The sequence below is a fragment of the Pezoporus flaviventris genome, unplaced genomic scaffold (assembly GCF_033815535.1).
Source record: "Pezoporus flaviventris isolate CSIRO_AGI_PZ_B2104156 unplaced genomic scaffold, CSIRO_AGI_Pfla_v1 ptg000041l, whole genome shotgun sequence".
Taxonomy (NCBI): Eukaryota; Metazoa; Chordata; class Aves; order Psittaciformes; family Psittacidae; genus Pezoporus; species Pezoporus flaviventris.
The window spans coordinates 4,550,170-4,577,646 of record NW_026892589.1 but is presented as its reverse complement, the minus strand read 5'-3'; the positions used below and the strand labels follow the sequence as shown (position 1 = coordinate 4,577,646).

The 27,477-nt window shown below is 44.4% G+C and overlaps 1 protein-coding gene across 7 annotated transcripts; it reads left to right on the top strand.

Moving 5' to 3' along the window:
* Window positions 1–1,371: 1,371 nt before the first annotated feature.
* PISD (phosphatidylserine decarboxylase) lies at window positions 1,372–27,387 on the top strand. 7 transcript variants are annotated; one of them, XM_061465911.1, is made up of 8 exons: window positions 1,372–1,469; window positions 4,961–5,055; window positions 8,227–8,402; window positions 21,988–22,224; window positions 22,347–22,485; window positions 22,919–23,065; window positions 24,189–24,349; window positions 24,663–27,387. In XM_061465911.1, exons 1-8 carry the CDS (start codon window positions 1,420–1,422, stop codon window positions 24,885–24,887), a joined length of 1,230 nt encoding a protein of 409 aa, XP_061321895.1. In that variant the 5' UTR covers window positions 1,372–1,419; the 3' UTR covers window positions 24,888–27,387. The 7 variants fall into 7 exon arrangements, with proteins under 7 accessions (XP_061321895.1, XP_061321893.1, XP_061321896.1 ...); XM_061465909.1 differs by lacking the exons at window positions 1,372–1,469; window positions 4,961–5,055 and adding exons at window positions 17,483–17,899; window positions 19,960–20,125 and having other exon boundaries at window positions 8,265–8,402; XM_061465908.1 differs by lacking the exons at window positions 1,372–1,469; window positions 4,961–5,055; window positions 8,227–8,402 and adding exons at window positions 13,157–13,310; window positions 17,483–17,899; window positions 19,960–20,125.
* The last annotated feature ends 90 nt before the right edge of the window (window positions 27,388–27,477 follow it).

Sequence of the window (27,477 nt, the reverse complement as noted above, 5' to 3'; positions counted from 1 at the left end):
CTTTTAATTCTAGGGGAAAAAGATCAGATTGGGACAGACCATTAATCACTATAAACAAGTATGTTTCATTTAACTACACCTTAACCTCTGAATCATTTCTGAATCACTTCTGGGGAAACTTGTCGGTCAGGCCCACTAGCAGGGCGCAGTTAGACATCAAAGCTAACGATTCTTGCAATGCTCGTAGCAAAGCACCTAACAGGATCAAATCCCACCTTCTTTGAGGTTTTACTTCCTGCCAATCCTACCATTATGAACACAATATATGTACCTCCCAACAACTCAGCCAGCTGATACTACTGCTATTGCATGAGGGCTGCATCTGGATCTCTGCTCAGATGCTACAAATTTAAAACCAAAAGGTGTCCTGTATACATTTAAGGTACTTACACAGTTGCTGTGCTGCTGTGGTGATGTCAGAACCAGAATGACATGAAGGTGTTGTAGACTTTATTTTGGCCCATCAGGAAAACAAACAGGCATTAATCACAAACGTAATCAGGTCTGCTGAGAGGATCATGTCCTGAAGCGCTGAGGATGCAGAAACACAGCAGCAGGACTCTGGAATTCTTTTCCTACTGATTCAACCTTTGAAACTACCCCCATAGGGTGAGAACAGCCTCAGAAAATGGTAATTAGCCTCTTCCCAGCAATGCAGCATTCATGCATGTGTCTAGGGGATGCATCTGAGAGGGTGGAAACCAAATAATCTCTATGAATTCCCCTCTGTGCTACCAGGATCCAGGTAAGGGACACCAGAGTAGGAACAAATGTTACTGCACTACCCTGTGCGACATCTGACTTGCAGGAGCAGCATTGTGTTTGTCCTGTGTCAAGTGTGTCCCTCATCCACATAATTTCTGCCCTGACATCCCTCTTGCTCCCACATCTGTGGTCAAGGACTTACTTGCCCCTCAACAGCAATGCTGAGAAGCAGCTGAACCCCAACTGCCTCATCCTCAGCTCCTCAAGAAGCAATCTTCTCCTCTAACCATACCTCCCTTTGGGCAACAGCTGTATCCTGCTACCATACACACTGCCTTTGTGGAGCAGCCTTGTCCCCATACCACAGATCCTCAGGGACCACCCTGACCCCAAACTATGGGCAATGGCCCTCAGGCTTCTCAGGGCCGGCCCTGTCCCAGCACTACTCCCGCAGAGAACCCTCACCAGCTTCGGGTGCAGCCTCGTGCCCGTGTCCCATTCCATATCTGCCCTGAGGAATGGTCCCGTCCCTACACTCATATTGCCCTCAGGTAACGGCCTCCCCTCACACCCCATCCCGCCTCACCCCACTCTCCCCTCAGCCGCACCGGCCCCGCCCACCCCTCCCTCTCGCCCCCGCCTGGCTCCGCCCCTCGACTGTCTCCCGCCCTCACGCGCAGGACGCAGCAGAGGGCACGGCGCTGGTGCGGCAAGATGGCGGCGGCCATGGCGCGGGCCGGTGTGTGCGCTCTGCGGCGGAGCAGGTACGGGTACGGCAGGCGGTACGGTACGGTACGGCGCTGCGCTGCCCTGCCCGGTGGCTAGGGGGCTGGGGATGTCCAGGCCCGGCAGAGCTCGGGGGAGGCGGTAGCGGTTGTCTGACAGCCGGTATCCGGGGGGCGTGAGGAGGAGCTGTGCTGTAGCTCGGCCTCCCCCCGGCCGGGGGCCGCAGCCGCCCCCTCCGCCCTGACTGCTCTGATCGCTGGCGTTTCCCTGCTGGGGCGAAGACGCGGTCGTGCCTGGTGCCTCGGCCCTGGGCAGGTGCGGGGACGCTTGTGCTCGGTGTCCGAGCTGGAAGGAAAGATGAACGGATTTCATTTTATTTTAAGACGGAAAAGCGTATGGCCTCGTGCAGTTTAGCGCGTTCTCATAGTCAGTAGCTGTCCGTGTGTAAGTGTTTATGGAAATGGGCCCACGGAGCAGCTGCTGCCCCCAAGGTTATGTAATCACGGGGGTACGGTCTGTGAGGGGCCGCGTGTAACCCACTGCCCTCTGCGGATGTGCTTCTTAAGCTTTTCATAGCAACGGATCGGTTTTAAGAGTACTGTTTCTAGGGTATTAATTTGCTCTTAGAACACACGGTCCCCCTACTCCACCTTCTCTCTCAAAACCTGGGGAAGACGCTTCATGTGCAGAGCATGTTGCTGTCTGGCGTCAGGGTGGTGTTGTCCCTTGACCTGTGATGACCGGTCACCGAGGGGCTGAAGTTAACATGGACCCCACAGTTCCTGCTCCAGCACCCTCCGGTTGGGTGGTGGGGCCAGGGAGGCAGTGCTGTCCTGCACCCTTGAACCCATCAAGAGCAGGCTGTCAGGAGCAGGGAAGGTGAGGAGGGCAACAAACTGCTCAGTCTTGTCATCTTTACCGATTTTCAGATTTCAGAGTAAGGAGGAGAGTGATTTTCTCATGTTAGGCACCAAAACCAGTTTTAGTAAGAGCTTAGGGCCTGCAGTTAGCTGTGTCCTTCCTCTGGGATGATCTGTGTGCTGAAATACCCGGTATACCCTGCCCTGGCAACCACACAGCTCCTGGTGCTCCTGTGGAGCCAGTGCAGCCAGTTTTGTTGTGGATGTGCATTTATCTTTTTAGGTTATTATGTATCAAGCTAATATATGTGTTGAGAATACTAGTGCTTTAGGCTGCAGCTACATTGTTTGGGGTTTTTCCCAGACTTTTTGCGGTTTTAAGATTTTTCTGGTAAATTTAAGTCCAGTCCAGACTGGATTAGTTCTTAGTTTCTTTAATCCCTGGGAAACAGCCCACAGGCTCCATTTTATCATGGGCAAGAACTCCTTTTATCCCAGGTGTTTTAATATGTTGTAAGACAGGCCTTGTAATACCACAAATTAGTGTAGGTCTGGTGTATGACCCAAGCAGATCAGCTGACCTCCATGTTCATCTAAAATTACATTCTGTTGCTATGTAAAATATACAGGTACTGCAGCAGTGTGGGCTGCTTTTTCTGCCTTGCTAAGGAAATAATACCCTGGTAGATGATGTGGCAGTGTGGTATGTTTAGCACCTGGTCACAGGAATCCATGTTTTGGGGAGGGACTGTCCTGACACGTTTGGGTTAATGCAATGAGTTTAATTGAGACTGTGAAGCTGAAGGGCAGAGTGAGATATTACTGGCACCATGCTATGGAGATAGTTTAAAACTGCAGCTGTTTGTCCTTGGCTAGCATTAAAATATTGTTAGCAAGTGTCTGCTAGTATCACTATGTGATTTCTGGACAAGAAATGTGCTGTTTGTAGACCCTTCTAAGTAAAGAGGTGTCTATGTGTAACTCATTAGACACCTGAAATTAATTCTAAATGTTCTTAATAACCACTTCCTTGAATTGAGTGGCCCTAAATGATGCAATAGCTTGTAAGCTAATGAAGTAATTCTGTACTCAGCATGTATCTCATCAAGAGCAGATGAAAGGTTAGAGGGCCAAATGAAGGCATCTCAGCTGTGGCATTTGCATCCTGGGAATGAACGGGTTGCACAAAGACCTGCCAGACCTGGTTCTTCCCAAGGGACTGAGCCTGTTGGCGTGAGAACACTGCCCCTCTCCTGCCCTGGCTTGAACCTGGAGTCCTGTCTGACAGCAGGATGCAGTGTTGCCACGTGTTCTTCAAGAACTTGGCTGCATGTGCTTATATGAAGACTTTGAACATGAATAGTTCGTGCGCAATTGGATGTATCCTTTTCAGATTATTAGAAATCAGAAAGGAAACGTTATATATTAAACATATGAAAAATCCTGGTTGAACCTTTTGCCTGTGTTGGCCAGTTGTAAGTCTGGGTGGTTTTGGAGTGGCAGAACCACTCACAGGTCACTAGCATACAGAGTGGTAAGACACTCTAAAGAAGAGCTTCCGTGCCTGGCAGCCTTTTTACTTTTCCAGCTATACTAGTTGGCCTAATAAATGACATTACTTCTTGGAATCCATACATTTCCTATGTACTCCTCCTCCCCACCAGCGTGGTGAGGAAAGAGGTACAGGAACCCAATTCAGAAGTGTCTCTTAAGATGGTTGCTGTTGTAGGAGCTTCCTGAATGACACACCTGAGTAGCAGCCTGGGGGAGATGGAATAATCCCAAGCACTAAATGATCATTAAAAATTTACCATCACATTTGCAAGCAGAGTTTGTTTTGATCAGCATGGCTGGTTTCAACTTGGCCCATTATAAACATTATCTTTGGATGGAAGTAAATGCTTGTTAGCTATGTTGTTATAGAAGATGATGATGCTTGTGCTATGTATTTACCTTGTAAGTAGAGCAGTCTTGTTTTAAACGTTTTTGTTTTCCCCAGCAAAATACAAGTTATTTACTGACCTTAAAGGAGATGTTTGCATGCTGTTGGATAAAATAGGTCTATGTTAAATTGGAAGCAGATTTAGAGAGTAGTTATGCTCATCAGTTCTAGATTCACTTATTTAAAAAACAGACCCAAAGAGATTACTAAACATTTAAGCCAGGGCACTGCATAAAACAAGATGAAATGAGATATCAGCTTTCTTTTTAAAAAAACACTTGGGTTGTATTCACAATCACATCTTAGAACTCCAAACAGGCCAAAATATGGTACATAATGTCAACAGAACTAGTCGCCCAAAAACGGCTGTTGCCAAGATCAGCACATATGATACTCAGACAAGTATTACTGTTACAGTAGAATTAAGCTCAAGAGGAGCATATGTCAATATTAGTTAAGAAAAAGAAAAGATAAAACAGATGCAGCATTAACTAAATATCTGCAGGAGCAGTTGGATTGTCAGTTGTTTAGTTTTGGTTTCGTTTTTTAGGGAAGAAGCAGGCCAGGAAGGAATATGCTCGTTGGAAATTTTAGGATACTTTGAGGAGATTTTTCCTTCTGTTATTCAGCCTCTGAATAGAAGATATCACTGCTATCGAACTGCTTAAATTAATGCACCACTAAACGTTTTACTTAAGCAACTGCTTCTTGTCTGTTGTATTTGCAGTTTGCTGAGTAGCTGTAACTTCCTTATACATGAGAACCTGTTTCTGAAAACTGGAGTCCTGTGGAAGCATCCACCTTCTAGGACGTTCTTCAGTGGTAAGTGAAGGCTTGTATCTACACAGTGCTTTTAAATTCAGGGTTACTCAAAGTTGGGCAAATTACAGTCACATACTGGTGAATATGAAGTTCTTCAGATTAAAGCAGAAGTGGGAATCTAGCATCAGAGACCTGTTCAATTCATGGCATTTCCATAGACACACGCTTGAAATTATGCTTTACTCCTTTGGTGTTACATTTTCCAGGTACTAAAAGAAGTGTATTTACCTATTTCATAAGATTCCTCATTTTTCTCAGCTCTATTGGAATACTTGGATAACAAATGTTGTTAAAGGAAATAATTTCCATGGGGTTTTGTGGGGTTTTATTTATTTATTTATTATGTTTACTTTTATTGCTACAAGAGGACCATTTTGGATAAAGAGCTTCCCAAGCGATGGCTAAAAGCTTCTTCTCTGTCCTTTTAGATGCGCTATCTGTCCCACAATGATTTTATAGGTCTGAGGAGCCTTGCAGAGATGCAAATCTAGACAGCAGTTTAGATGCTGTAGCTTCTAGAGCAGTATTGGCTAAAGCTGGAAAGGCATATTTTAGATTCTGATTTGGATTTAAATCTAGACGACTTGCAAATGATGTAATTAGGAGGAAAAGGTAACTACTTTTATCTCTACCCTTATAAGTGGTCTCCTCTAAGTGCTTGTATCTTTTCCTAGAAGAAATACTTTATTTGGTGAGAGTAACAAAGCAATCTTTAGATCATTGCCTCTGACTGCCTTTGATTACGCACTTTGCTTTCTCACCCTCCATTTTTTTAATGCTTCTGAGGGAATGAGTCATTTTCATCTGTTCCAGAGAAGGAGATTATTACTTTATTTTCATTCTCATTTGCTAAATATACATAATGTTTAAGAGAAATCTGAAACATGTTCGCCTTATCTGGAAGGAGTTCAGATTTAGGGTTCAAAGCATCTAAAAATGTTACTAGTATGTTAAAAGTCCCACATCTTTTTCCTCTTGTCCCAGATTTGTTTCTACTGGCTCATGTGCCAAGGCATGAGCTTTCCTCACATTCTCATGCTGCTTGCTAAAGGGCTGCTCTAGTGTTAGTATCATTAGAGGACATGATGTTTGGCTGAAATCTCTAACCAGCCCCAACTGCCTGAACATGGGCTCATTGCCAGAATCGTTAACTGATCTTTTTGTCTTGGAATTTGTAAACTTGTGTGAAGTTCATTTCTGTAGGAAAGGCGTGGAATTTTATTTGTCAGGGCAAAACCCCCTTCACAAAGGCGTGTTAGATGCCTCTGCATCATGGCTTGGATACCAGTTACAGAAGTGCATCATTAGCACTGGAGATGGGGAAAAGTCAACTCTTCAAATCATTTATTGATGAATTGTTTGCTGTGGCCTGTGGAACCTCAAATGGTTCAGTCTCTAGCATAGGAAGAGAAAGGTTCAGGTTGGTGTAATCAATAGAGGCTCTTGAAGGGGAAACAGCCTTTCCCTGAAGACAGGCCAGAAAGAGCTTTTCTCACTCAGGGGTTCGGTTTGGGAATTTGCTGATCTCTGATGAAATAGCTGAGCAGCTTTGCTAACTTAGAACCAAAGATGTGGCGAGAAGGGAGTTCAAGGCTTTAGGGCTAAAGAGTATCATAGGTCTCTGTACAAACACTGCTGTTGAAATAGTGATGCAAAGTTAAAGGTTGTAAAGTCTTTGTAAATTCAAAATAAATAAAGTTCTTTCTTTAAAAAGCATTTAGGTGTTCTAAATGATACTTGTCCTTTACTGAGCATTGCTCTTTAGGGCAGAATATTTTCTAGGATCTTAACTGTAACTGTAGTTGCTACCTTGTTGGTTGGTTGGTTTGGTTGGCGTTTTTTCCCCTAGAAAATAAGATTTTTTTAGTTTTTAGTAAGAATAAAGCTGTTTTCATATTGTGTATTTTAGGACATACAATTCAAACAATGTTTTAAATCATATGTAGGAAAGAAATGAGCAAAACCATTGTTTTGGTAAACCAAAATGTGAGTGAGAATTACTTTTATTGGGCATCTTTTTGCAGCATCATGGATGCCTTTACTCAACTCGACTGCTTAGAGCTAAAGCTTCTCCAGTTGCTGAGCAATTACACTTTGTTTCTGTGCATGCCTGGAAATAGATCTGGTGTTACTGAATTCTTTTGGTTGGTAATGCATTGTTTCACTATCAAACCCTAAGCCTGACATCTGTGGAACAAGATTTAGTCCATTGGTTTTGATTCTGGCTCATCCTGTTAATGATTGTTGTGGAAATTACACCAATCAGTATCTGAGACTTAGTTCTTTTGGGGGTTTTGTCTATCTGGTAGTGACTTATGCTCATTTCTGAGAACCTTCAGACTGCCTGTAATACAAGTAGAAGCAGCACAGTCCTTAGACCATTGAGCTTTAACATACTAGTTTTCTCGCAAGATCTGGCAAGGGGAATACTTCCCACTGCTCTCACCGCTTTCCTGTGCGGCTGTCCTGTTGCTTAGTGACATCGCAGTGTACTTGGATCTCACAGATGACATGCAAGGCTTGTGTTATGCAGGAGGAGCTTGGTAGTGCTTGATAAAAAATAACTCATAACACTAGATGTCTTCTCTTCTCCCACTTCCCCTGTGGTGAGCTGTATTAGAGCAGAAATATGCCTCCTTATCCTGTTTACCAAACCTACACCAAAGCAGATCGTCATTTCCTTCCTTCTTCCAGTTAGCTGTGTTTTGGGAATTCCCTGACTATAATGAAAACTTTAATGACTGAGGAGCAGGAAGCTTCACAGTACTACAGATTATTCCCCAGCAACTGATCATTCGGTATAGTAACAACATAGATCTCATTGTTGGAAAGCAATTATAACACTTTCAGGCAGCTCATCTTATGAATTTCTCCACAGTGCTTTCAGGGAGCTCATTTTATGTTTTTGGGGAAAGACCATTGGAGGGATATGGGATGGTGGATAAGGCTAAAACCACAGATGACCAGTTCGTGTTCATCAGCTGAGATTCAGAAACTTGTTATGCTGCAGTAACAGGAGTACTTAAGAACATTTATACATACCTTATGGGTCACAGGCTTCTAATTACATTTTCTTCACCTAAGCTGACATCCCTCACTGCACATAATAGCTTTCTTCTTTACTGTGTAGTTGTTCTGTTTCCTGAAGTGTGGGTTTCTTTTCTGTTACAGACGGGAAGAAGTTTCATACTGCTTCGGTAGGCCAAGTCTTCCGCCTGCGCCCCTTCCATGTTCTGGTAGCTACAGGAGGAGGATACGCAGGATACAGAAAATATGAGGATTACAAGTTGGAACAGCTGGAGAAGAGGGGCATAGAGGTGCCAGTGAAGCTTGCAAGTGAGTGGGAGGTAAGAAACTTGGGGCAATTTTGCTTCTGTCACATTTGATGCAAAGCTCCTTTGCTCTCATTCCAATGAGGAAATGTTTAATTTGTCCTCTACTGCCAATGCATTTTTGACAAATCATGGAACTAATGTTTCTGTCACTTAAGTAACTGTCATTTTGGCTGAAGTCAATATAATGATGCATTAGGAGCTGCTGGTGTCTCCTCCACCTTTTAGTATGGCTGACACATTATAAACACTTGTTACATGGGAGGTAGAAGGGGTAGTTAATCAAGTGATGGTACTATGTGTTTTTTGAATAAAAAGGTATTTGATAGGCACTGAATCATTCAGATGGAAGTCATGTCGCCCACCCTCCTGCTTAAAGCAGGGCGAGTGCTCATTTCAGACCAGGCTGCTCAGGACTTTATGCACTTGGGTCTTAAAAATTTCCAAAGACAGAAATTCCACAGTGTCTGTGGGCAGCCTGTTTCAATGCTTAATTATCCTCATAGTGAAAAAGATTTTTCTTGTTAGTTAATGATATATATAAAATAATACAATTTATAGAAAATATATAAAATAGTTTATAAAAATTATACTATTTAAAATTTATGTTAAATCTTTTACATATAAATATATATTAATTTAAAAAAGTTAGAACCTTCCCTGTTTCAGGTTATGGCTGTTGTCTTTCCATCTCCCTCAGTAAAGAGCCTGGTTCCATCTTCTCAGCAACCTCATCTTGGCTGTTGGAGGGTTGTTGTTAGGTCCCTCCTAAGTCTTCTGCAGGCTAACCAAGCTCAATACCTGTAGCCCATCCTCATAGGCCATGTGCTGCAACCCTTTGACCATGCTGCTGGCCTTTTACTGGACATGCTCAAGTCCATCAACACCTTTCTTGATTCTAAGAAAACTGGACACAGTATGGTCTAAGATGCACAAAAGCAAAGAGAATGACCTTCCCTTGGCTTCTGCTCCTCTGTGCTGTTTGCCTTCATCACTGCCAAGGCATGATGCAACTCATCTTCAGCCTGTTGTCCACTTGCACTCCTGAGAAAGCAAAAGGCATCTGCAGCAACTGATGGAGCTGGGGCTCTGCTCAAAACAATGCGTTCTCTCATTTTCCCCACCTTGCATTGCAAGGTGGCAAATTAAGCACATTATACAGCTTACAGAATTAAATACAGAAATCAAAATAGGCAAGACTAAAATTACATATCATAAAATTCAAAACCCATTCAGTGCTGAGGAGTTTTTGTCCTAGTAGTTCTAGCTATGGGTACAGCTTGTGCAGTAGTTGTAGGATTTATCTTCTCACTAGCTGTTCAGTCTGTGCAGCTTGGGGCATTTCTTCCTCTATGTCTTCATGCCTTATATATACTTATATATATACTTACATACTTACATATATAGTTATGTATACTTCTTATATACAAGGAAGCTGAGACAGAATTAATACTTAGTTAATAAAAATCTACCTGTTTTCTTTGTGAATATAGAGCAAGACTTTTTTTATATAGGTAACGTTTAGGTCTGTAATGGCTCTTGGTGATCCTGAGGGATTTTTGCCTTTTCCTTCTGGATTCCAAGGAGTTTAGAAATTCCCTTGGAATTGCACTATGTGTATCAGATTCATAGGTCAAATATCCATTGCAGCATTGAAATAACTTCATAACTTCCTCTAACTGCTGAATTTCATTTGAAATATTAAGGATATTGTTTAACTCCATGTTAGACAGTTGAAGTATATGTGGTATTCTTCCAAGCAGCCAGGTGAATGCCTGCTTCAGGGCCTTTTCTGAAGACAAGGAGTTAAACATTCTAGGATCATACGATTATGTAGGAGATGCTTCGGTATGACCTTTAGCATCCCATTTCTTTGCATTCCTGAGCACACTGCCAGTTTGTGTGTGGTTTGGCCACATGCCTGTGGGGGACTAGGCTGGAATCCCTAAATTCATTTTCACTAGCGACCCAAATCAGATACATGCCAGACAGTCCAGATGCTAAAAGCTTAGGCCATGATAGCCCCTGAGGAATTTCTGTCTTACGAATATTCTTTTCCTGCTGAAGCTTATTTCAAACAGGTTTTATGTTCCAATTAAAAAAGAACTGGTAAGCGTCCACAGAGTATTTATGTCAATTCAGTTTTGATACTCAAAACCAAATGTCATCTTCTTATTGTTCATACTTTTTAAGTATGAAATTGAGTAATTCCTTTATTAAATTAATTTCCTTTCACTATGCTGGTTTGTTATTATTTGGTGATGCTACAAGTATTGCTGTTGATGAAACAGCTCTGGAGGATCTGGTTTTGCAGTGGGGAATCACACACAGAATTTCAAACTGATAAGCAGGTCTCCAAACGTAGCAAGTACCAGTAGGAGACGTAAGGTTTCCTAGTCCTCCCTTATAGGCTTAAGTTCTATTGAATGCTTCTGTGGGAGAGAAAGGAAGCTTGACAGTTTTGAGGAAAGAGAGGAACTGTGTTCAGATATTGCAAGAAATATTCTGAACAATGAAGGATTCAAGAAATATAAGAGCTGCATTGTTCCTTTTTGGAAAGTAAAATGTCTTTTTTGCTGACCTTTCATTTTCCATTATTCTGTTTTACTGCATCCCTGGAACCACAATTAGGGGTGTTGTCTTGGTTTTGGAGCAGTGTAAGCCTTTGCATAGGCAAAAGGAGACCATGTGCAATTGAGTGGGCTTTGAAAGAGTAATATAGAACAAGAAACTGCTGCATTGCCAAGCCTGCTGCTGGGAAGTTCTGGTTGTGCAGTACCAACCTCGTGTGCATGTGTGAACGTGCATCATCTTCCACATGATGGCTCTGTGTGCCAGGCCGATTTTCCTGCTTCTGAGCAGGTGACAGAGATATGAAGTAGGAAATCATCATCATCGTGTTAGGCAGGCATGGGACTTCTCCCTGTAGCAGAGGTACATATTGTTATAGAAGTGTTTGTAGTTTTTGATCGAATTGTAGACTGTACTCCTGTGTACTTCATGAAAGAACGGGGATGAAAACAACCTGGTGTAAGTGTCCCTTGAGTCTTCCACAGGGAAAAGACAGAACTGTTGTTCCTTTAGCCCAGACCTTTTCTTCCTCTAATTTTCTTAGAGACACTGTGTAGCTAATAGCTTGAGCTGATTAAGGCCTTAGGATGTCTCCCACTGTGAATGCCAGTGAGGATCAGCTTTCATTTAATTAGATGAGGTAATGCAGCCGGCTCTGAGGGAGACAGGTAGGTATTTATCAGATGGATGGAAGCTTATTGTTTCAAATCCTTGCTGTCACAGAACATTTCCTGCTGGGATCTGCATGCATAACACACTGTTCATATGCTAACTAGAGGCATTTTGTGTCTTCTCACTTGGGCACTGGGGCAGTGTTGATACAGGATTGAACAATTACTGTGGATGAACAGAGTGACCGGATGAGTAAGAATTTTTCTCTAGAGAGGAACTTTTGTAGCTGTCCTTTGCTTCCGTAGTTGGCTCTGTTTCATCTAAGCAAAAACCAGTGTGTGTTGGAGTGACACGCAGCAGGAAGTCTGAAGTGAGCCTCTAAGGGAAGTGAGGTGTGGTGACATCTGAGCATACAGATGATGGGTTAATTCACAGTTGTGTTCTGGGCAAACCTCAGCTTACTGCCATGGGCCACAGTTTTCTAAAGCAACTTGATACAGTGGAGGAGTGCTTGAGTATAGGTGTAGGATCTTGGTTCTCAGAGGTAAGAACAACACAGCCCTTCCTATTGATACTAAAAACTGCTCGTATTTATGTAACCGAGGACACTGGGCAGTACAACACAGGAGGTGCTTTTCTTGGCCCAGATGAGATGGACATTCAGTGTTATGGCAAGAGGTGTGCATCGAGTTTAAGGAAGAGCTAATAAAGGAAAAATCTCTGATTATTTTGTTAATCCAACTTTGGAAGAATGAAACATCATCTCCACTGGGTTGGTCTCTTGTTCTTCATTCTTGCTCCCGTGTTCTGATGTTTGGAGTTTTAGTTTAGCAAACATGCTGCTGGCAAAAACATCTTGTAGAGCGCATGGCAAAGGCGTCAGAAAATGTTCAAAGTGGTGAAATTCCAACAACTTGAACATGTGTGAAGGGTGTGATGGGGTGAATTGTTTTCTGAGGTGTCCTGGAAAAATGAGGAAAATCAATCTGACTGGTGAAGTGAGGTGGCTTTTTGACCCTGTAAATGGTTTCTATGTCATCCACCTTCCTGAGCACCTTGCTGGGTTACAGAGTGATTTCAGGAGCACTTTGTGAGACTGCAGCGCACTCCTTGCTTTGGCTGTAGCTCTGTGTGTCGGACCGCGTTAACGCACCCGTTCCCTGCCCTGGCAAGCGCGGGGCCCCGGCAGGCTGCGGGGGGCACGGGTACAGCCCCGCACAGCGCCTTGCTCCCCGGCACCGCCACTTTCCCCGCGGCTCCTTAGGAAGCCCAGCGATGAAGGGACGTCTGGTTCCCGGGGTGTCCTGGCAGTGCTGGCGCCTCCCGGGGCAGAGCTCCCCCAGCCCGCCCCGCCGATGCTGTCCCTGTGTTCCGGTCCTCTCCGGCTTCCCTTCCTTTTCGCATCTCCTGCCCTGGCTCCTCCTCCTCGGGGGCCGGGGCCCTGCGGGAAGGCAGAGGCTGCCGAGCGCCAGTGGCTGGGAGGCAGCGGGGGAGGGCCCCCGGTACCGCGCTGCTCCTTTAAGGCGCGGACCGGCACCGGCAGCGGCGGGAGTGCGGGACGGGAGGTAGGTGCGGGCGGAGCGGGCCGGGCTGGGGGTGTCGGTGGGGTTTTGCCGTCCGCTGCTTTGTTCACGTGTCCGAAAACTGCTTTAGAAGGGCGGCAGCGGGAGAGAGCGGAAAGAGGGGAGGAGGAGGAGAAGGAGACCCGGCGGGGCGGTGAGCGCTGCCGGCCGGCACCAGGTAAGGACCGGTGTGCGAGGGCCGGTGACCAGGGGCGAGTAATCCCCGGTGTGTGGCTTGCTGGAAGTGTTGGAGAGACGTTGCAGGGTCTCGGCTCTCCCATGAGTAAGCTCGGGGCTGATTCAAACCGAGTCAAGTCTCCTGGGGCGGCGTTCTCGGAGTTGACTCCCGCGGGGCTCGCTCAGCTTCCGCCGGTCCCGCCTCGCTGCGGAGAGGCACCGCGGCTTGTGCTTCCGTTAGAGCCCTGCGGGGCCCGGGGCTCGCTCCACACGTGTTGAGCCAGCGCGGGGGGTTCGTTGTGTCTAAAAACAAACCCCGAAACCCCGTGATGTGCAAAATCTTAGTACAAAAGTTAACGTAATACAGCGCATTTTAGGTGTCATCGGTGTTCGCGTGCCTTTGTAAAGTAAATCAAACGTTCTTCCTTGCTTCACAGATGAGCTCTGTGACATTATACAACAGGCTTTTTGTACAGAATTGAGGTTTAAGTTGTAAAAACCACCAGACCTTTTATGGCTAGCTTAAAAAAAGTACTTTTGGATTTTTTTCCTCTATTTACAGAACGGAACTAAACCATCTATGTATAATTAGGGGGAAATGATCAAAAGTGGCTTTTTTTCATAATAAATTAATTAAAAAAATATAAGAAGGCTTCTTGATATAAAAAGTAAAGCGTTTTAGAAATGAAGGGTTGCTGAAGCAGAGCACGGTCTGTTCCATTATTCCACAGCAATCCGTCAGCTGAAGCAGTGCACTTGCCCAGCTCATGCCAGCCAAGCTGGAAGTGAGTGTGCTCCTTAAAAATCCCGTGGCCTTCCTTGGCAGCTGCTATCCGTGCACTCGGGTTTCCCCGGCAGCTTCAGAGGACTTGTGTCGTGCTCTCAGCGTTCAGGAACTCTGGACTGGGCTGGGTGTGGAGCATCCCGTGTTCCTCTTGCTGGGCTGGCTCCAGAGAAGGTTGGGTGGGAGCAGGGGTTATGTGTCTGAAATGATGCATACTGCTGGGAAAGGAATGGGGCTCTGAATAAACAGTGACCGAATACCTCTTTGCCCTCATTGCAAGACCTTATTTTTACTGGCACTTAAAGCGAATACAGAGTTTGGATGTGTCCAGTGCATTTTTTAAACAGTAGTTTGTTACCAAATGCAGAAAGTGTGACCAGAGGACTCTGAGTGCTCCAACTTGGCATTCCAAGCCTAAGGATTCATGCTTATGATTTAAAACTGAGGTTTGAAGTTCAGTTGCATATTGGCCTTTCTGGAAAATGCCTTGCTGTATTATTCTTTAAAACTTGAGGTAGTAATGGTAGTTGAATGGGCTCACTGGATTTGATGCTGTATTTGAGCTGACGGCGCAGAAGGGTGTCGCATACCTAGCAGATCAGCAGTTCTCTATTGGATAATAATTCTCTAGGGGCTGATACCTGCTGGTAACTGCTGATTTTATTGACTAAAAGGGATTCTGGGTGATTTCAAATAGGTGGGGAGGTTCTTTGATGTCCAACTCCTACAAACCACCAAAAATTCCTGTCTGAGCTAGTAACAGTCTTTGTGGTACCGCCTGCATCCCAAGTCCAGCCATTGAGATGCCCTTAGAGGCATACAACTGTCCTGAGCTGGTTGATCACCAGCTCTTGTTCATTACCCCATGGTGTAAAACTCGGGGTGGATTTTAAATTTTGGCCTTTTTACACTGTAGGAACCTTGCATTGCTTCTGGGGCAGCCACAACAGGGATGGCAACTTGCCACATATGCCAGCGTTTAAGCACAACTCTGGTATTTGCCTCTTGGTCAATGTAATGAGGTCAGTAGAACAGAACTTAGGAAAAACATAGGTCTTCTTTCCCACCTGAACTCATTTTTCTTCTAACAAGTGGAGAACAAATGCTTTTAACAGCAATATTTCTCCCTTCCTTGAGAGTGATCTCTCCTGCACCACACTTTCTGTTCTGAACTGAAGGTTGGTAGTTCCCAGTGCTTTGGGGTGTCGAACCCATCGTCCATTTGTTTTAGCAGAGCAGGTGAGCTATTTAACTTGTGCCATGCTTGCATAGAATCAGGTCTGTTCAATACAGAATATCATCATTTCTTGAAAAAGTTTTGGGGAATAAGATCGAATTCCTACTGAAAGAGCTTGTGGGTTTACACCCCTTAACCCTTATAGGGAAGAGTACAGAAAATGTAGATAAGACCTCTGTTTGCTCTGGTATCTTTCTGCAAAGTCATGCATAGGTGAAGGTCTTGAGAGCAGATGAGGGCGGGGAGCAGTGTGCCAGCCTGGCCGCACAAAGGGCAGCTGAGGGTCGGGGTGCTCTGCCCCTGCCTGGCTCTGCCTGTGCCAAGCTTAGGAATTCCCCTTCCACAGTTCTGTGAAGACACGTGTCCAGTGTGAAACTGGTTTTCACCATGGTCTGAAGTGCCTTTAGAAACCATGTTGTCAATTTAGCTCATTTCTATTTACATCCAATATTTAATGGTGGTGATTTCTAATACTGCAGGCAAATCCAGAGCAACAGCTCCCCCGGGCTCCTTTTTGCTTTGCTTTGAATTTGGATGGGGTTTTGGGTAACTGCTTTCATCGTTTCACTATACAGATGGCTTCGTTTCTGTTGTGTAGGAGTTTCTTGTGCCAGCCAGGGAAAGACAGAATGATATTTTTAAGTAGGAAAACAAAGTTGGCACAGGGCTTGGGGAGGAAGGAGACGGTTTGGAGTGCTTTGGGCTGATCTTAGATTTACCTTCTTTCAATTGGCTGGATTTTTAATTTTTTTAATTGTTAAAATTGAGCTCAAACAACAGCATGAACAGAGCTCTTGGAACCTCCTGGGGTCTGGAACACCGTATAGCAGTTTTCTGGCTGAAAAAAAGCCCTCTAATACAGACACTCCAGAGGTGTTTCTAGGGAATATCTGTAATATTTAGCATTGAAGGTCAGGCAAAATATGAAATTCTTTCTAGAATATTCCCCTTTTGAGGAAATGGGGAATTTTCCTTGCAAGGAAATTGGAGTGGGGTGCCATTAGCTAGTTAATTCTAGCTTTTCCTGCTGGCCCTCCCACATCTCCAGCCTTGTCTCTAATACAATACAACCCTTGCCCTCACATCAGCCCACCAGTGCTCTTTTGGACCCACTCTACTGGGCATATAGATTCCATGGTGTTTAGAGAGCTTTGCAAACAAGGAAATCCTAATTCTTTTTTTTTTTTTAAGCCAGCCTTCAAAGATAACAGAAGTGAAACAGCCACTGGAGAGCCAGCCCCTGAGCTGGTCTGGGTGTTTGGTCTAGTCTTGAGGCAGGATGTAGCTAGCTGGCCAGCAGTTTCTGAACCAGGGCTCTGCTTTCAGGCTCCCTTAACAATCCAAATCCAGTCACAGAAAGGTGCAGAAAATCCATGTTTGAGATGTGGTCTGCAGGGTCAAAGGGGGAAATTTCCCTCTGTATACTCAGAATACTCAGATAGAAATACTGCAGCCTTTTGTCTGTTTTTAAAAACAAACCAACCCAAAACTTCCTGTACTCGGGTTTTGTATTTTAGTTCTACTGGATGTAAAAATGTGACAATACTGATTGCCACATAATAGGCACTTTAACACTTCTTTCATACCAGATTCTTAAGCTGGCCCTAAATCTGGCTTGTTTCATTGTTATGTATCTGGGTATTTGTAGAGAATGTCCTTTATGGGCTCCTTATGCAAGTCTTTTAAGATGGAAAGAGACTTCAGGAGATGGATGTTGGTGTCTAGCAAGGGCTATGCAACAGAAATGTTCCTTTCCTTTCTGTTTTCTTCTTTCCAAGCTGGATATTAAGAGCAGGAAAGGATTTTTGGGGCCCAGCAGTCCAGAACTCTTTTAGTGGTAGCTGCTGCACTGCAGAATTGAAGCTGGGAATTCTCTCCTCCTCTTCTCTATGCCACTCCTCCTCTGAGCCTCGGATTCAGGCTGGCGCTGGGTTAGCAGTGCAGGGCCATCTGGCTGCTCCTCTGCCTGTGGTGCATCTCTGCCTGGCAGCCTGGGACTGCAGGGTGGGCTTTGGAGACTGGAGTTTCAATGGCAACCCCGACTAGCAAGGAGCAAGGACTGCTTATACGGACAGCTCGTTTTTGTCTTGTGCAGAGTCAGCTTTGTAGTGGGATGTTGAAATATGACACAATGCCTGTTTGTTTGCAATAGCTGCAACCCTCGTAGCAGAGATTCAAGTGGGAAACAGAGGGGGAATCAAGAGACAAACCAGCGGGGGAATTGGGAACTGTGACGCCGTGGCCTCTCTCCTGTGCCGGAGCAAGCAAAGGGAAGAGAGGTAGAGGAAAAAAGACTGAGCCTTGCAACCAACCATCACCCTGACGATGTGTCAGTCAAACACCCTGCAGGGACCAGATCTGCACACAGGGAAATGGTGAGATGCTATAAAGCTTTATCTAACCCTCCACCCTCTTGCTACAACCTCCACAAAGTTAAAATTCATGTCCGGAGGCTGCGTTCAGGGAACGGCGGCAGCAGCAGCTGTGCCGGGGACCAGCACCCACAGCTGGAGAGTCCAGGCCTGGCTGGCTCTGCCGGGGGTACACCAAATAGGAGAACTCGCTTCAGGTACTGTGCGGTATTTTCTGCTTTGCAGGAATGGTGACTGAGGGGAGAAAGGAGGGAGGGAGGATGGGAGGGTTTCTGGGCAGAAGGAGCGACAGCCATCTGCAACGCTTTTGTTTGGCCTAATTACTATAAAGCTCCTTATGCATTGAATTGGCAGAGAAGGGCGTGCTGTTATGTGACGGGGAATGAGGAGGCTTTCATTCCATTCCTTTCTACTCTCCATCACTAGGAGAATGGAAAAAACAGTGAGGGACTGCTCTGAAACCAGGCCAAGGCAGTGAGAAGCCCGAGGGCTTGAGCGAGCTGCCAGGATGCAGCTCTGCAGGGATTGGTCCATGAGCGACTGCAGTGAAGAGGGGGAGAGCAGCGGGAGGGGGAGCCGGACCTCCACTGGCAACCCAGCCCTGGCGATCCAACCCAGCCTGCCAGCCCTCCAGCACATCATAGGCTGGTAGGTGGCAAGGATGGGAGGAAGGTGAAGTGTCCCTTCCTATTCCCATGTAGTCAGTCCCACCTCCTGCTGAGAGGAAAGCAGCTTTACCTCTGCTGAGGCAGCACTTCATCTCCTCAGGGTTTTTTCTTCCCCCTTGCATTGTGATGCACAGATCACTCTTTGTTTTTGATTAATTAATTCTTGGAAGGAAAAAAGCTGTGGTCACTGCAGAAGTCTGAGCCAAAAGCAGTTTGCATCCCAAAGGGGTGACAGTTGTATCTGTCTGCATGAAATTTTAATTCTGATGCAAGTTTTGAAAAGAAAACGTTGGCAAGAAAGTTTGCTTTTGATTTCCCAGCTTTCCATCCTGGAAAGACATACACAGTACTTTGTACTTCATCCTTTGTATCATATAATCCAGTGAGAGAGAGAGCTGCTCAGAGCAGCCAGAGCATACTGCTTCCAGCTCAGATGTGCACATAGCTGTGTCCTGGCTGCAGGCATGCTGCCTTCATTCAGCAGCATGGGGAGGACAGTCTGTTAGCCAGCATCGAAGTCAGTGCCCAGAAGATGTGAGTATTTTGCCCACAGATAGGCAGACTTCAGTTTGATCATGTGACCTTGTAAGTGCCAATGGCTTCTTCATGAGTAAAAAGCCAAAGAATAAATGGGGACCTGAAGGGTCCCTTACCCAGAGCTCTTGCAGGGATCTGAACTGGGGCTCACAGAGCCTAGGAAGGTGAGCAGCTTTTCCCTCTGAGAGTTACAAGTTCAGTTTCTCCCCAGGAGCATGTCTGCAAAATGAGTTTCCTCTCAGTCAGGACAAGCACGTGACAAAAAGCCACAGACGCAGCTGGTTATGAGGCAAAGGAGCTGGTTACTGGCCTATGGAGACTAGACTCCTGCAGCACTAGAAGTATTGGCTTTGTGCATACATTCTCTGTTCAGAATTGAGGTACCCAGTGAAGGTTTTAAGACCTGGAAGGATAGCTTTTGGAATCAGTTACTTGTAAATTGTATTAACTCAGGAGTGCCACTCCTGTTGTCTCTAAGTGCGTGCTTGTTTCCCAGAGTTAGAGAATGACCAACAGGTCTGTGTAAATTTAACTCCAGCATCTTTTGTGATACAAAATACAACTTGAGGCACGGTCTAGACAAGATGTCTTCAACATGTGAACCCTCTAAGGGACCTCTTTTAGGTCTCAAGGATTTCTCATCCAGAGTATCTGTTCTTGCCATAAGATTGTCCCTCAGTAAGAGTTCTTATTAAAGTCCCAGTTTCCATGTCATGTTGTTAGTTGGATGAACTAGCTGTGACTTCCTTTTCAAGCATCACCTGCAAGTGATCTTGCATTTAAATTTTGAGGGTGTCATTCACAAAGTGTGACCATTTTTTTTGGATAGAGAATGTGTCTGGGTTTTGGTTGTGTTTGTTGGGTTTTTGTGGATTTTTCAAGATAAACTGGTTTTCTGGTTTGGGAAGGGGAAGAACTGATCCAAATAGAGGAGTAAAGACTTGCAGAACCAATGTTTAAGATAAGCAGGAATAAATCATCCCCAGCTGTCAGAAGCTGGTGGTTCTGAAGCTGCGATGGCTGACCCTCATGTTGTGTATGTAATCTTGCAGGTTGCAATTCCCCCAGCTGGCCCTGAGGCGAAGGTTGGGCCAGCTAAGCTGTATGTCTAGGCCTGCTCTGAAACTCCGTTCTTGGCCTCTGACTATTCTCTATTACCTTCTGCCTTTCGGTGCTCTTAAGCCCTTGACCAGAGTGGGATGGAGGCCTGTGAGCAGGGTAAGTGTGAGCAGGTCTCTTGCGCTTCGTGTACCTTGGCTGTTTTATCCTGGAGGGAGCTGGCAGCAGTGGGGCGGAGATCCTTAACCAAGGACAGGCTGGTGATCACAATATGGAAGCAGACAGATGCAATGCATGCCTCCCTTCAGCTTTTACTCTTCGTAGTTGCACTGTCCAATTGCTTCACAGACAAGGGATTTAACAGTCAGTGTTCTACCCAGGAAAATCAACAACTTCGGAACTCATTCAGTCACCTCAAAGTACTGGGGCCAAGGTCAGACAGACCAAACCTCCACCAGTTCCCATTGCTGGCCACACTGAAATGGTCTCTTGCTTTCTGTCATTTGTGCTCAAAGTTTGTTCCTCAAGTTCTTGGAGCATTTTTAATCCCACCTGGCCAGCTGATATGCGTATCTCTGCTCTGACCCTGTTGAGAGCAGGCTGCAGGATGCCTTGCACGTGGTTATTCATGTAATTCCAGAATGTAACAACTACACAAATACTTTGATTGAAAGCTGCCACAAAACTGCCATTCTTAAGATGATTTCACTGAACACCTGTTCTGTTTGATGCCGTCAGCTTGAAAACCAGGCTCTTCTGGAGAGAAGGGGCTCCTAGGGAATAACAACTTCTAACAGTTTGTGTGATTTTACAGTTGTAGCTGCATATTCTCAGTATTTGTACTAAACTGAGCGCAAGTGACTTTAGAAATTAACACTGTATAACACGTGTCACATAAAATGGCAAAACATCTTTTTCTTCAGTACTTCAGCTTACACAACCTAAGTACTGTTCATTTATAAGGTTTATCTGAAGAAAGATTGGGCTGGTGTTTTCCTTGTGCAATATCACTGTATGTGACGCAGGATGGTGATTTGTGAGTGGAATCTTACTTTGCTGTATTTGATGGACAGGCTCTCGGCCAGCGTGTGCTTCTGTTTGTTTATGGCTGTATTCTGCAAGACTTAATTATGAAGGATACAATTAATATTGAAAATGAATTATGCCTCTCACTAAGAAACCCCCCACACACAACTTCCAGTCATGTAGCTGAGCTGTTCTGTTAAAAAGAAATTGTACTGGGTTCAGCAGATCACTACTCCTATTGCAGAAGCGCTTTGGGAGGGTTCAGTTCCCTTGGTCCACAAGCCCCGTATCACATCATGGTCATGTGAGCTTGGCTGATAACCACAAACCCCAGAGGAGTTATCTGCTAGAATTACCAACAGGAAGCCACTGTCATCAGTCCAGTTACATCAGCAGCATATATATACCTCTTATCCACGCAGTTTCATTCAGTTGCCACTGAAACATGCTTTCGTGTAAGTCCAAAGGGTATTTCTGGAGGAATAAAGTCACTTTATAGTCTTGCAATTAGCAGCTCCCATTGTTACAAGAGAAGGAGTAAAGGCATAAGTTTATACCGGTGTAGCTGTATCCACATGGGTGTGTTTCTTTGACTATACTAGTGTCATTAGAGCAGTACAATACTGGGATGTGGAAATTACTCTTCTGAAGAGTGTTCTACTAGCACATGTGAAATCTGTCTGCTTTAATGTAAGCCTCGCATTGGGCCGTTTCCAGTAACTTGTATGGGGAGCTTCAGCCTGCAAGGGGGTGGAGAATCCTGGCTTCAGTATAAGGTTGTAGTAAGTTTGATTCTGTCCCTCATCAGAACGGAGGGAGTGCAGATGAAGAGCAGTGCTAATTTCCTGCTGACTTACAGGCTGTGTGTGGTGCAACCTGCTGAATGCAAGGGAGGGGCTGGTAAAAACAGTCTGAGCCTTTCTGTTTCCTGGGGGGAAGTAAGAGAAAGCCGTCAGTGGGCAGAACCAAATGACACGGTGGGATTCTTCCTTTAGGTTGCTCTGTACAAATCGGTTCCGACTCGCCTGCTCTCGCGAGCCTGGGGTCGCCTGAACCAGGTGGAGCTGCCGACATGGCTCCGGAAGCCTGTTTACAGCCTGTACATCTGGACATTTGGGGTGAACATGAAGGAGGCAGCTGTTGAAGATCTGCATCACTACAGAAACCTCAGCGAGTTCTTCCGCAGGAAGCTGAAACCGCAAGCGCGGCCTGTCTGCTGTGTGCACAGTGTGGTGAGTAAAAGGAAATGAAAGCTTTACACCACCAGCTTCCCCTCAGCCCCAAAGGAACGTGTCTGCTTTCTGAGGAATAAATGAATTCCTGATGTGTTTCCTTTTCCTCCTCTTTGCTGTAGATCAGTCCCTCTGATGGAAAGATTCTTAATTTTGGACAAGTAAAAAACTGTGAAGTGGAGCAAGTAAAAGGGGTTACTTATTCCCTGGAATCCTTCTTGGGACCTCGCATCTCTACAGAGGAACTGCATTTTAGCCAGGGTGAGTTCTGCATCAGTTCTGCATTTATTCTGCTCTGCCCTTTCAGTGTTCTGAGATCATGAGAAAAGAGATTACTCTCTTTTTCTCTCTCATTCTCACACTGTCTGCAACAAAAACAGGTCTGATTTTTGTTTTATTTGGGGATAAACATGTCACTGTTTTAGTGTTTCTCTGTCTCATCGGTGGCTTTAGAGTGTCTTGTCTGGTTCACAGGATCTAATTAGATCCTAATATAGGATCTAATGTTGTCGTAAAGGTTAAAAAACACTTTGAAATATTGGATTCGTGGAAAAAGTGTATCTTTTTTAGTCTCAACAATACAAGTAGGCTGCATTCAGTCCTCTGCTGTTAGCACTGATTCTAAGCTAGACTGGCTATCTGTGATAGGTAACTGTGAAGAGTATCTTTAACCCTTTCTTTCCATTCTTTGCAGCCCCACCTGGTAACTCTTTTCAGCAACAACTAGTCACAAAGGAGGGGAATGAGCTCTACCACTGTGTAATCTACCTTGCACCAGGGGATTATCACTGCTTCCACTCCCCCACCGACTGGAGAGTGTCACACCGGCGCCATTTCCCAGGTAGGTCTTCGCTCCTAGAAGATGAGCGCAGAGCAGCTGTGGAGGGAAAACCTGGTACAGGGCACTGCTGAAGGAGACACACCAGTGGAGCAGTTGTACAGTCACATGCTAGACAATGGTCAGAAAGTTATGTGTCACAAATGGTACTGAGTTTTATAGTAGTATAGTTTGTCTGATCAAATCGCATCTAAACAGTGAAAATGGTAATACTGTATTCAAGCAGGTTTAGTTCTTTGAAATTAGTGTTGATGCATGCTGACCTGACTTGTTCCTAATCACAGTTTGTTCAATTTGTACCTGAAATACAGATAGTTCTGCAGGGCAGACCAGAGAGTAGCCCAAAATATGATCACTTCCTGTGGTTGGCAAAGAACGTGCTACTAAACGGTTATGTTACTAGAGCTGGGATCAGATGGTTTTGTCCTCCTCTTTGCGGGTCATCATACTCTAGTTCAGCAGATAACAAAACTTGGTATCTAGTGAAAACCTAAGTACTTGGATTTGGTTTTAAACACCATGAGAAGAGGGTCAATGACCTGCCATGATGCTGGAGAAATAAGTCTCAGATTTAAGTTAGACCTTGATTGCATTGAAGGAGTATGGGTGAAATGCTACTATGGGATTCAGTGCAGTAAAACAGATGCAGTTTATAGCTAGAAACATGTACAGTGACTATACCTGACTAAATTACTTAAAGAAATATGCATGAATTTAAAATTTGTTGGTTCTTCTGTACTAGCCAGCCTGAAACGAACCATTTACAGGCTTGAAAATATAAACCCTGTGCTCTTTTACAGAGAGAACTGTAGATGGTGTTCCAGATTGCATTCAAGCCTTACAAATGAAGGGGTCTTCGGTTTCCCTTGTGATTCAGCTAGATAAAATGCAAAGTAATATGAGCCTTGCTCAAGACCGCATCTTTCTGGACTACATTTTCCTATGACCCCTTTGTTTTTAGTATCGCTTTGTTTTTCAGTCCCTGTGCCTACCATTTGCCTCTCTTTCTGAATTAAGTGACAGAATTGTTGACTGGATCAGCTACTGTTATATTGAAAATACCATTTGGATAGCATTGCAGTACTGCTACAAACCAGACAACTTGAATATTGTCTCACTATTGCAGGCTCTCTGATGTCTGTGAATCCTGGAGTTGCTCGCTGGATCAAGGAGCTGTTCTGCCACAATGAACGGGTTGTCCTTACAGGTGACTGGAAACATGGCTTCTTCTCTTTAACAGCTGTAGGAGCAACTAATGTGGGCTCTATTCGCATCTACTTTGACCAGGTAAGCAAGATTGTGGTAGGCAGCTTTCTGCTTTTCATGATGGTTGAGGTTGGTATTAGTAAAATAAAAATTGCAAGAAACATTTAGATCTTGTTACTCTGAAACGAAGCTATTTCACAGTAGTGCTGTTCTTGGACTGATTTAAAGAGAGTCATCTCCACTATAAACATCTGGTTCTTAAATATTCCTACTGCACTTTTGAATTGTAAGAAAGTTCCTGAATTAAATGCCTCGATCTTCACAGCCTACAGCTGTGCTAAGGAATACAGAGTACTGAAATACTCAAGTAACTTTTTCTTCTTTCTCTGTACAGGACTTGCATACCAACAGTCCTTCTTACTCTAAAGGTTCCTACAATGACTTCAGCTTCATATCCAACAACAACAAGGAAGGGATCCCCATGAGGAAAGGGGAACATTTAGGGGAATTTAACTTAGGGTCTACAATTGTACTCATCTTTGAGGCACCCAAGGACTTCAAATTCCACCTCAAAGCTGGACAGAAAATCCGTTTTGGAGAAGCCCTGGGCTCTCTATAGCAACTCTCAGCAAGGTGGTTTTCTACACAAAGGGACTCTTATCACACCACGGAGTGTTTCATTTAGCAAGTATGTATCACTCAGCAGGACCTGGGTGAGGAAAACTGAAGAATGTCATTGCTATGTTAATGAGAGTATTTGATGTACACTGACATGCTGCTGAATGCAGAAAGAGAATTGAATGACCAGAGGTGTATCAGGTACAGCTGCCTTTAAAGATGTTGGCCATGGAGGTTTCATGGAGGACCCACCCTGTGCCTGTAGTCTTTCATGTTCTCCCCTCAATGTGCCACAGGGTAATTTTATTCTTAAACCCTTTTAAGCCCTCCAAGGCTATGCAGGTGCAATGGGGAAGGGTAGAGATTAGCTATATTTAAAGGGACAGTGACAGGCTGAGTCAGACCTTGCACCTGCAGTGTCTGGTTTTCAGACTTTGAATAAAGAATGTGTTCTCATATTTATTTTATTCTGACATACTCTGATGAAGCTTTTGAATAAAGGCAGCTGTGAATGTAGAGAGCCAAATAGTTCAGGGGGCGAGTATGGATTCACAGTTCAGATATGCAAAATGTAGACAGCATCAGTACAATAAATCACACTCATCCAGGTTTTCTACTGTTAGACAATTCTTTTACCTGGCATTGTCCCTTTAAAAATGGACTTTCCACTGTATTTTAAATCTGAAAACACTGTGTCTACATTCCATGTGATGAAACTGGTCATCTTGGGATTTTCTTTTAGAGAAGCAAGAGTGGACAAAGCTTTGTCCTCTTCCTAATCTATGGTTCTATTTTTCTGATCCAGGCCTTAAAGATTTTGTTTGTATGAGAGGCAGTACCGATTAAGGTGTTAGAAGACAGGGAATATTTTTCCTTGTGTGATGCAATAAGGTAGCAGCCAAAATGTTTTTATTCCCTGCAATGTATCTTCATTGTTGCTTTGTCACTAAATGCTTGAAGAACTACTTTCTCTATTTAGTGAACAGTTTCAGATACTTCAGGACCAATTCTTATTGCACCGAGTGAAGTACATCTATGCACTGACTGTGTATAAAGGTATTATGAATCTTTGAAGCAATCCCAGGTTGCCTCCCAGGTGCGAACCTGGCCATCCTGTAATGGACTGGCAACGATTTCATCTTGCTCAAAAGATGACTCTGACTTTTGTCCTCATGCTAGGAATGTGCTGGGGACAAAGCTCTGTGCTGAAGCTTCATCCTACAGCAGAACTTCAGAGCTTTCTTGTAACACCATGTCAAGAAGAGTTTGAAATCTTAACACTTTGGAGCTATCAAATGCGGCACTGACAGAAACTGGTGCCAAAGTGAAGAAGAGGCATTGAGTTTTAAATGTATTAATTGTTTTTAGAGAATAAACTTGTTTCAGGCCCAGGCACTCAGACATTTAAAACTGACTTTGCTGTCCAGAGCCTGTTGGAGTGGACATGCCTTTCTGCTTTCTCAAAGATTTCTCATATTACTTTCTCGCTTGAGCTAATTTTCTGCTACTTTAAGGAGATTGTAGGCTTTAACTAGCTCTGATTTTCTAAGGGAAAACTTATCTTCTTTGTATGCACTGCAGAAAATAGAATATAATTTTGTTGTACAAATGTCCAGTTTGCCAAGTCCTGTATGCTTAGCTTGTCATCAGGGAAGATGGGATGATAAACTGCCTCCAAGTGATGAAGCCCATCCATGACTTCAGTTATGGTGGCTCGTTGGGTGACAAGCAGGAGAAAATTCATTTGGCTCCAGGAGTCAATGTTTCCTCACTTTACATGAGGAGGAGTTTGAAAGCTTGAAGTGGCTCTCAGCCACCTATCTTGTTAAATTTCTTGGCATTAGCAAGTTTACTCCTGCAGCAGTATGTTATATACAGGTTATAGAAACGTGCACTTTTTAAACCGTTGCTATTTAGAAAAGACTAAGGCCAACATCAACCCAGAGGCTGAAGCTATGACTACTAGCCTTTTAACTAAATGGCATGTTAACAGTAGAAGGCAAATTTGTTCCAGTGGATGACAGGAAAGACCACTGAATCTTTTCCCCCTTTTCCACTGGGGCCTATGCCACCCGGACACAGCCAAAGCAACTTTGAGCTTTAATTTCTCCATGCTCAGCATCACCATCCACAGTACGTGAAGGTTACTGTTAGCCTGGTAATGGAGCACAGGTTACCTGGTGTGTGCTTTATTAGAAACCTCAGGAGGAGAGGATTCAGCATGCAAGTGGCTGGTTTTGTGATAATCTTAATACTGTGCAGAGCTAGCTGATTAACAAACAACATTTGTTATGCAGTGGTCAGCAATGCACCCTGGAAGTGAAAAAGCAAAGTTCCTAGAGGGTACTGATAATGCTGTGAATTTCTCCTGCATGGAGAATCCATTTAATTCAACTGTATCAGTAGCATGCTATTTTTGTATGTCAAAGTGTATGACTTACTGACATGAACTCATTTAATTGCAAAGATTTTGAAATAAAGAGTCTTATCAGTGTTGCTTATCTTTGTGAAATGTCAGGGTAACCTAAACCAGGTATTGTGAGTGCAGCATGAGGTATATACAGCTCCTGTGTGGTTTTTAACCACTTGTA

Bases quoted from the DNA above. Each gene is read 5' to 3' on its own strand.
- PISD (XM_061465909.1), top strand. From the start codon at position 17,703: ATGGTGAGATGCTATAAAGCTTTATCTAACCCTCCACCCTCTTGCTAC. The intron at 17,900-19,959 runs GTACTGTGCGGT...GTAATCTTGCAG, and splicing joins AATAGGAGAACTCGCTTCAG to GTTGCAATTCCCCCAGCTGG. The intron at 22,486-22,918 runs GTGAGTTCTGCA...CATTCTTTGCAG, and splicing joins GGAACTGCATTTTAGCCAGG to CCCCACCTGGTAACTCTTTT.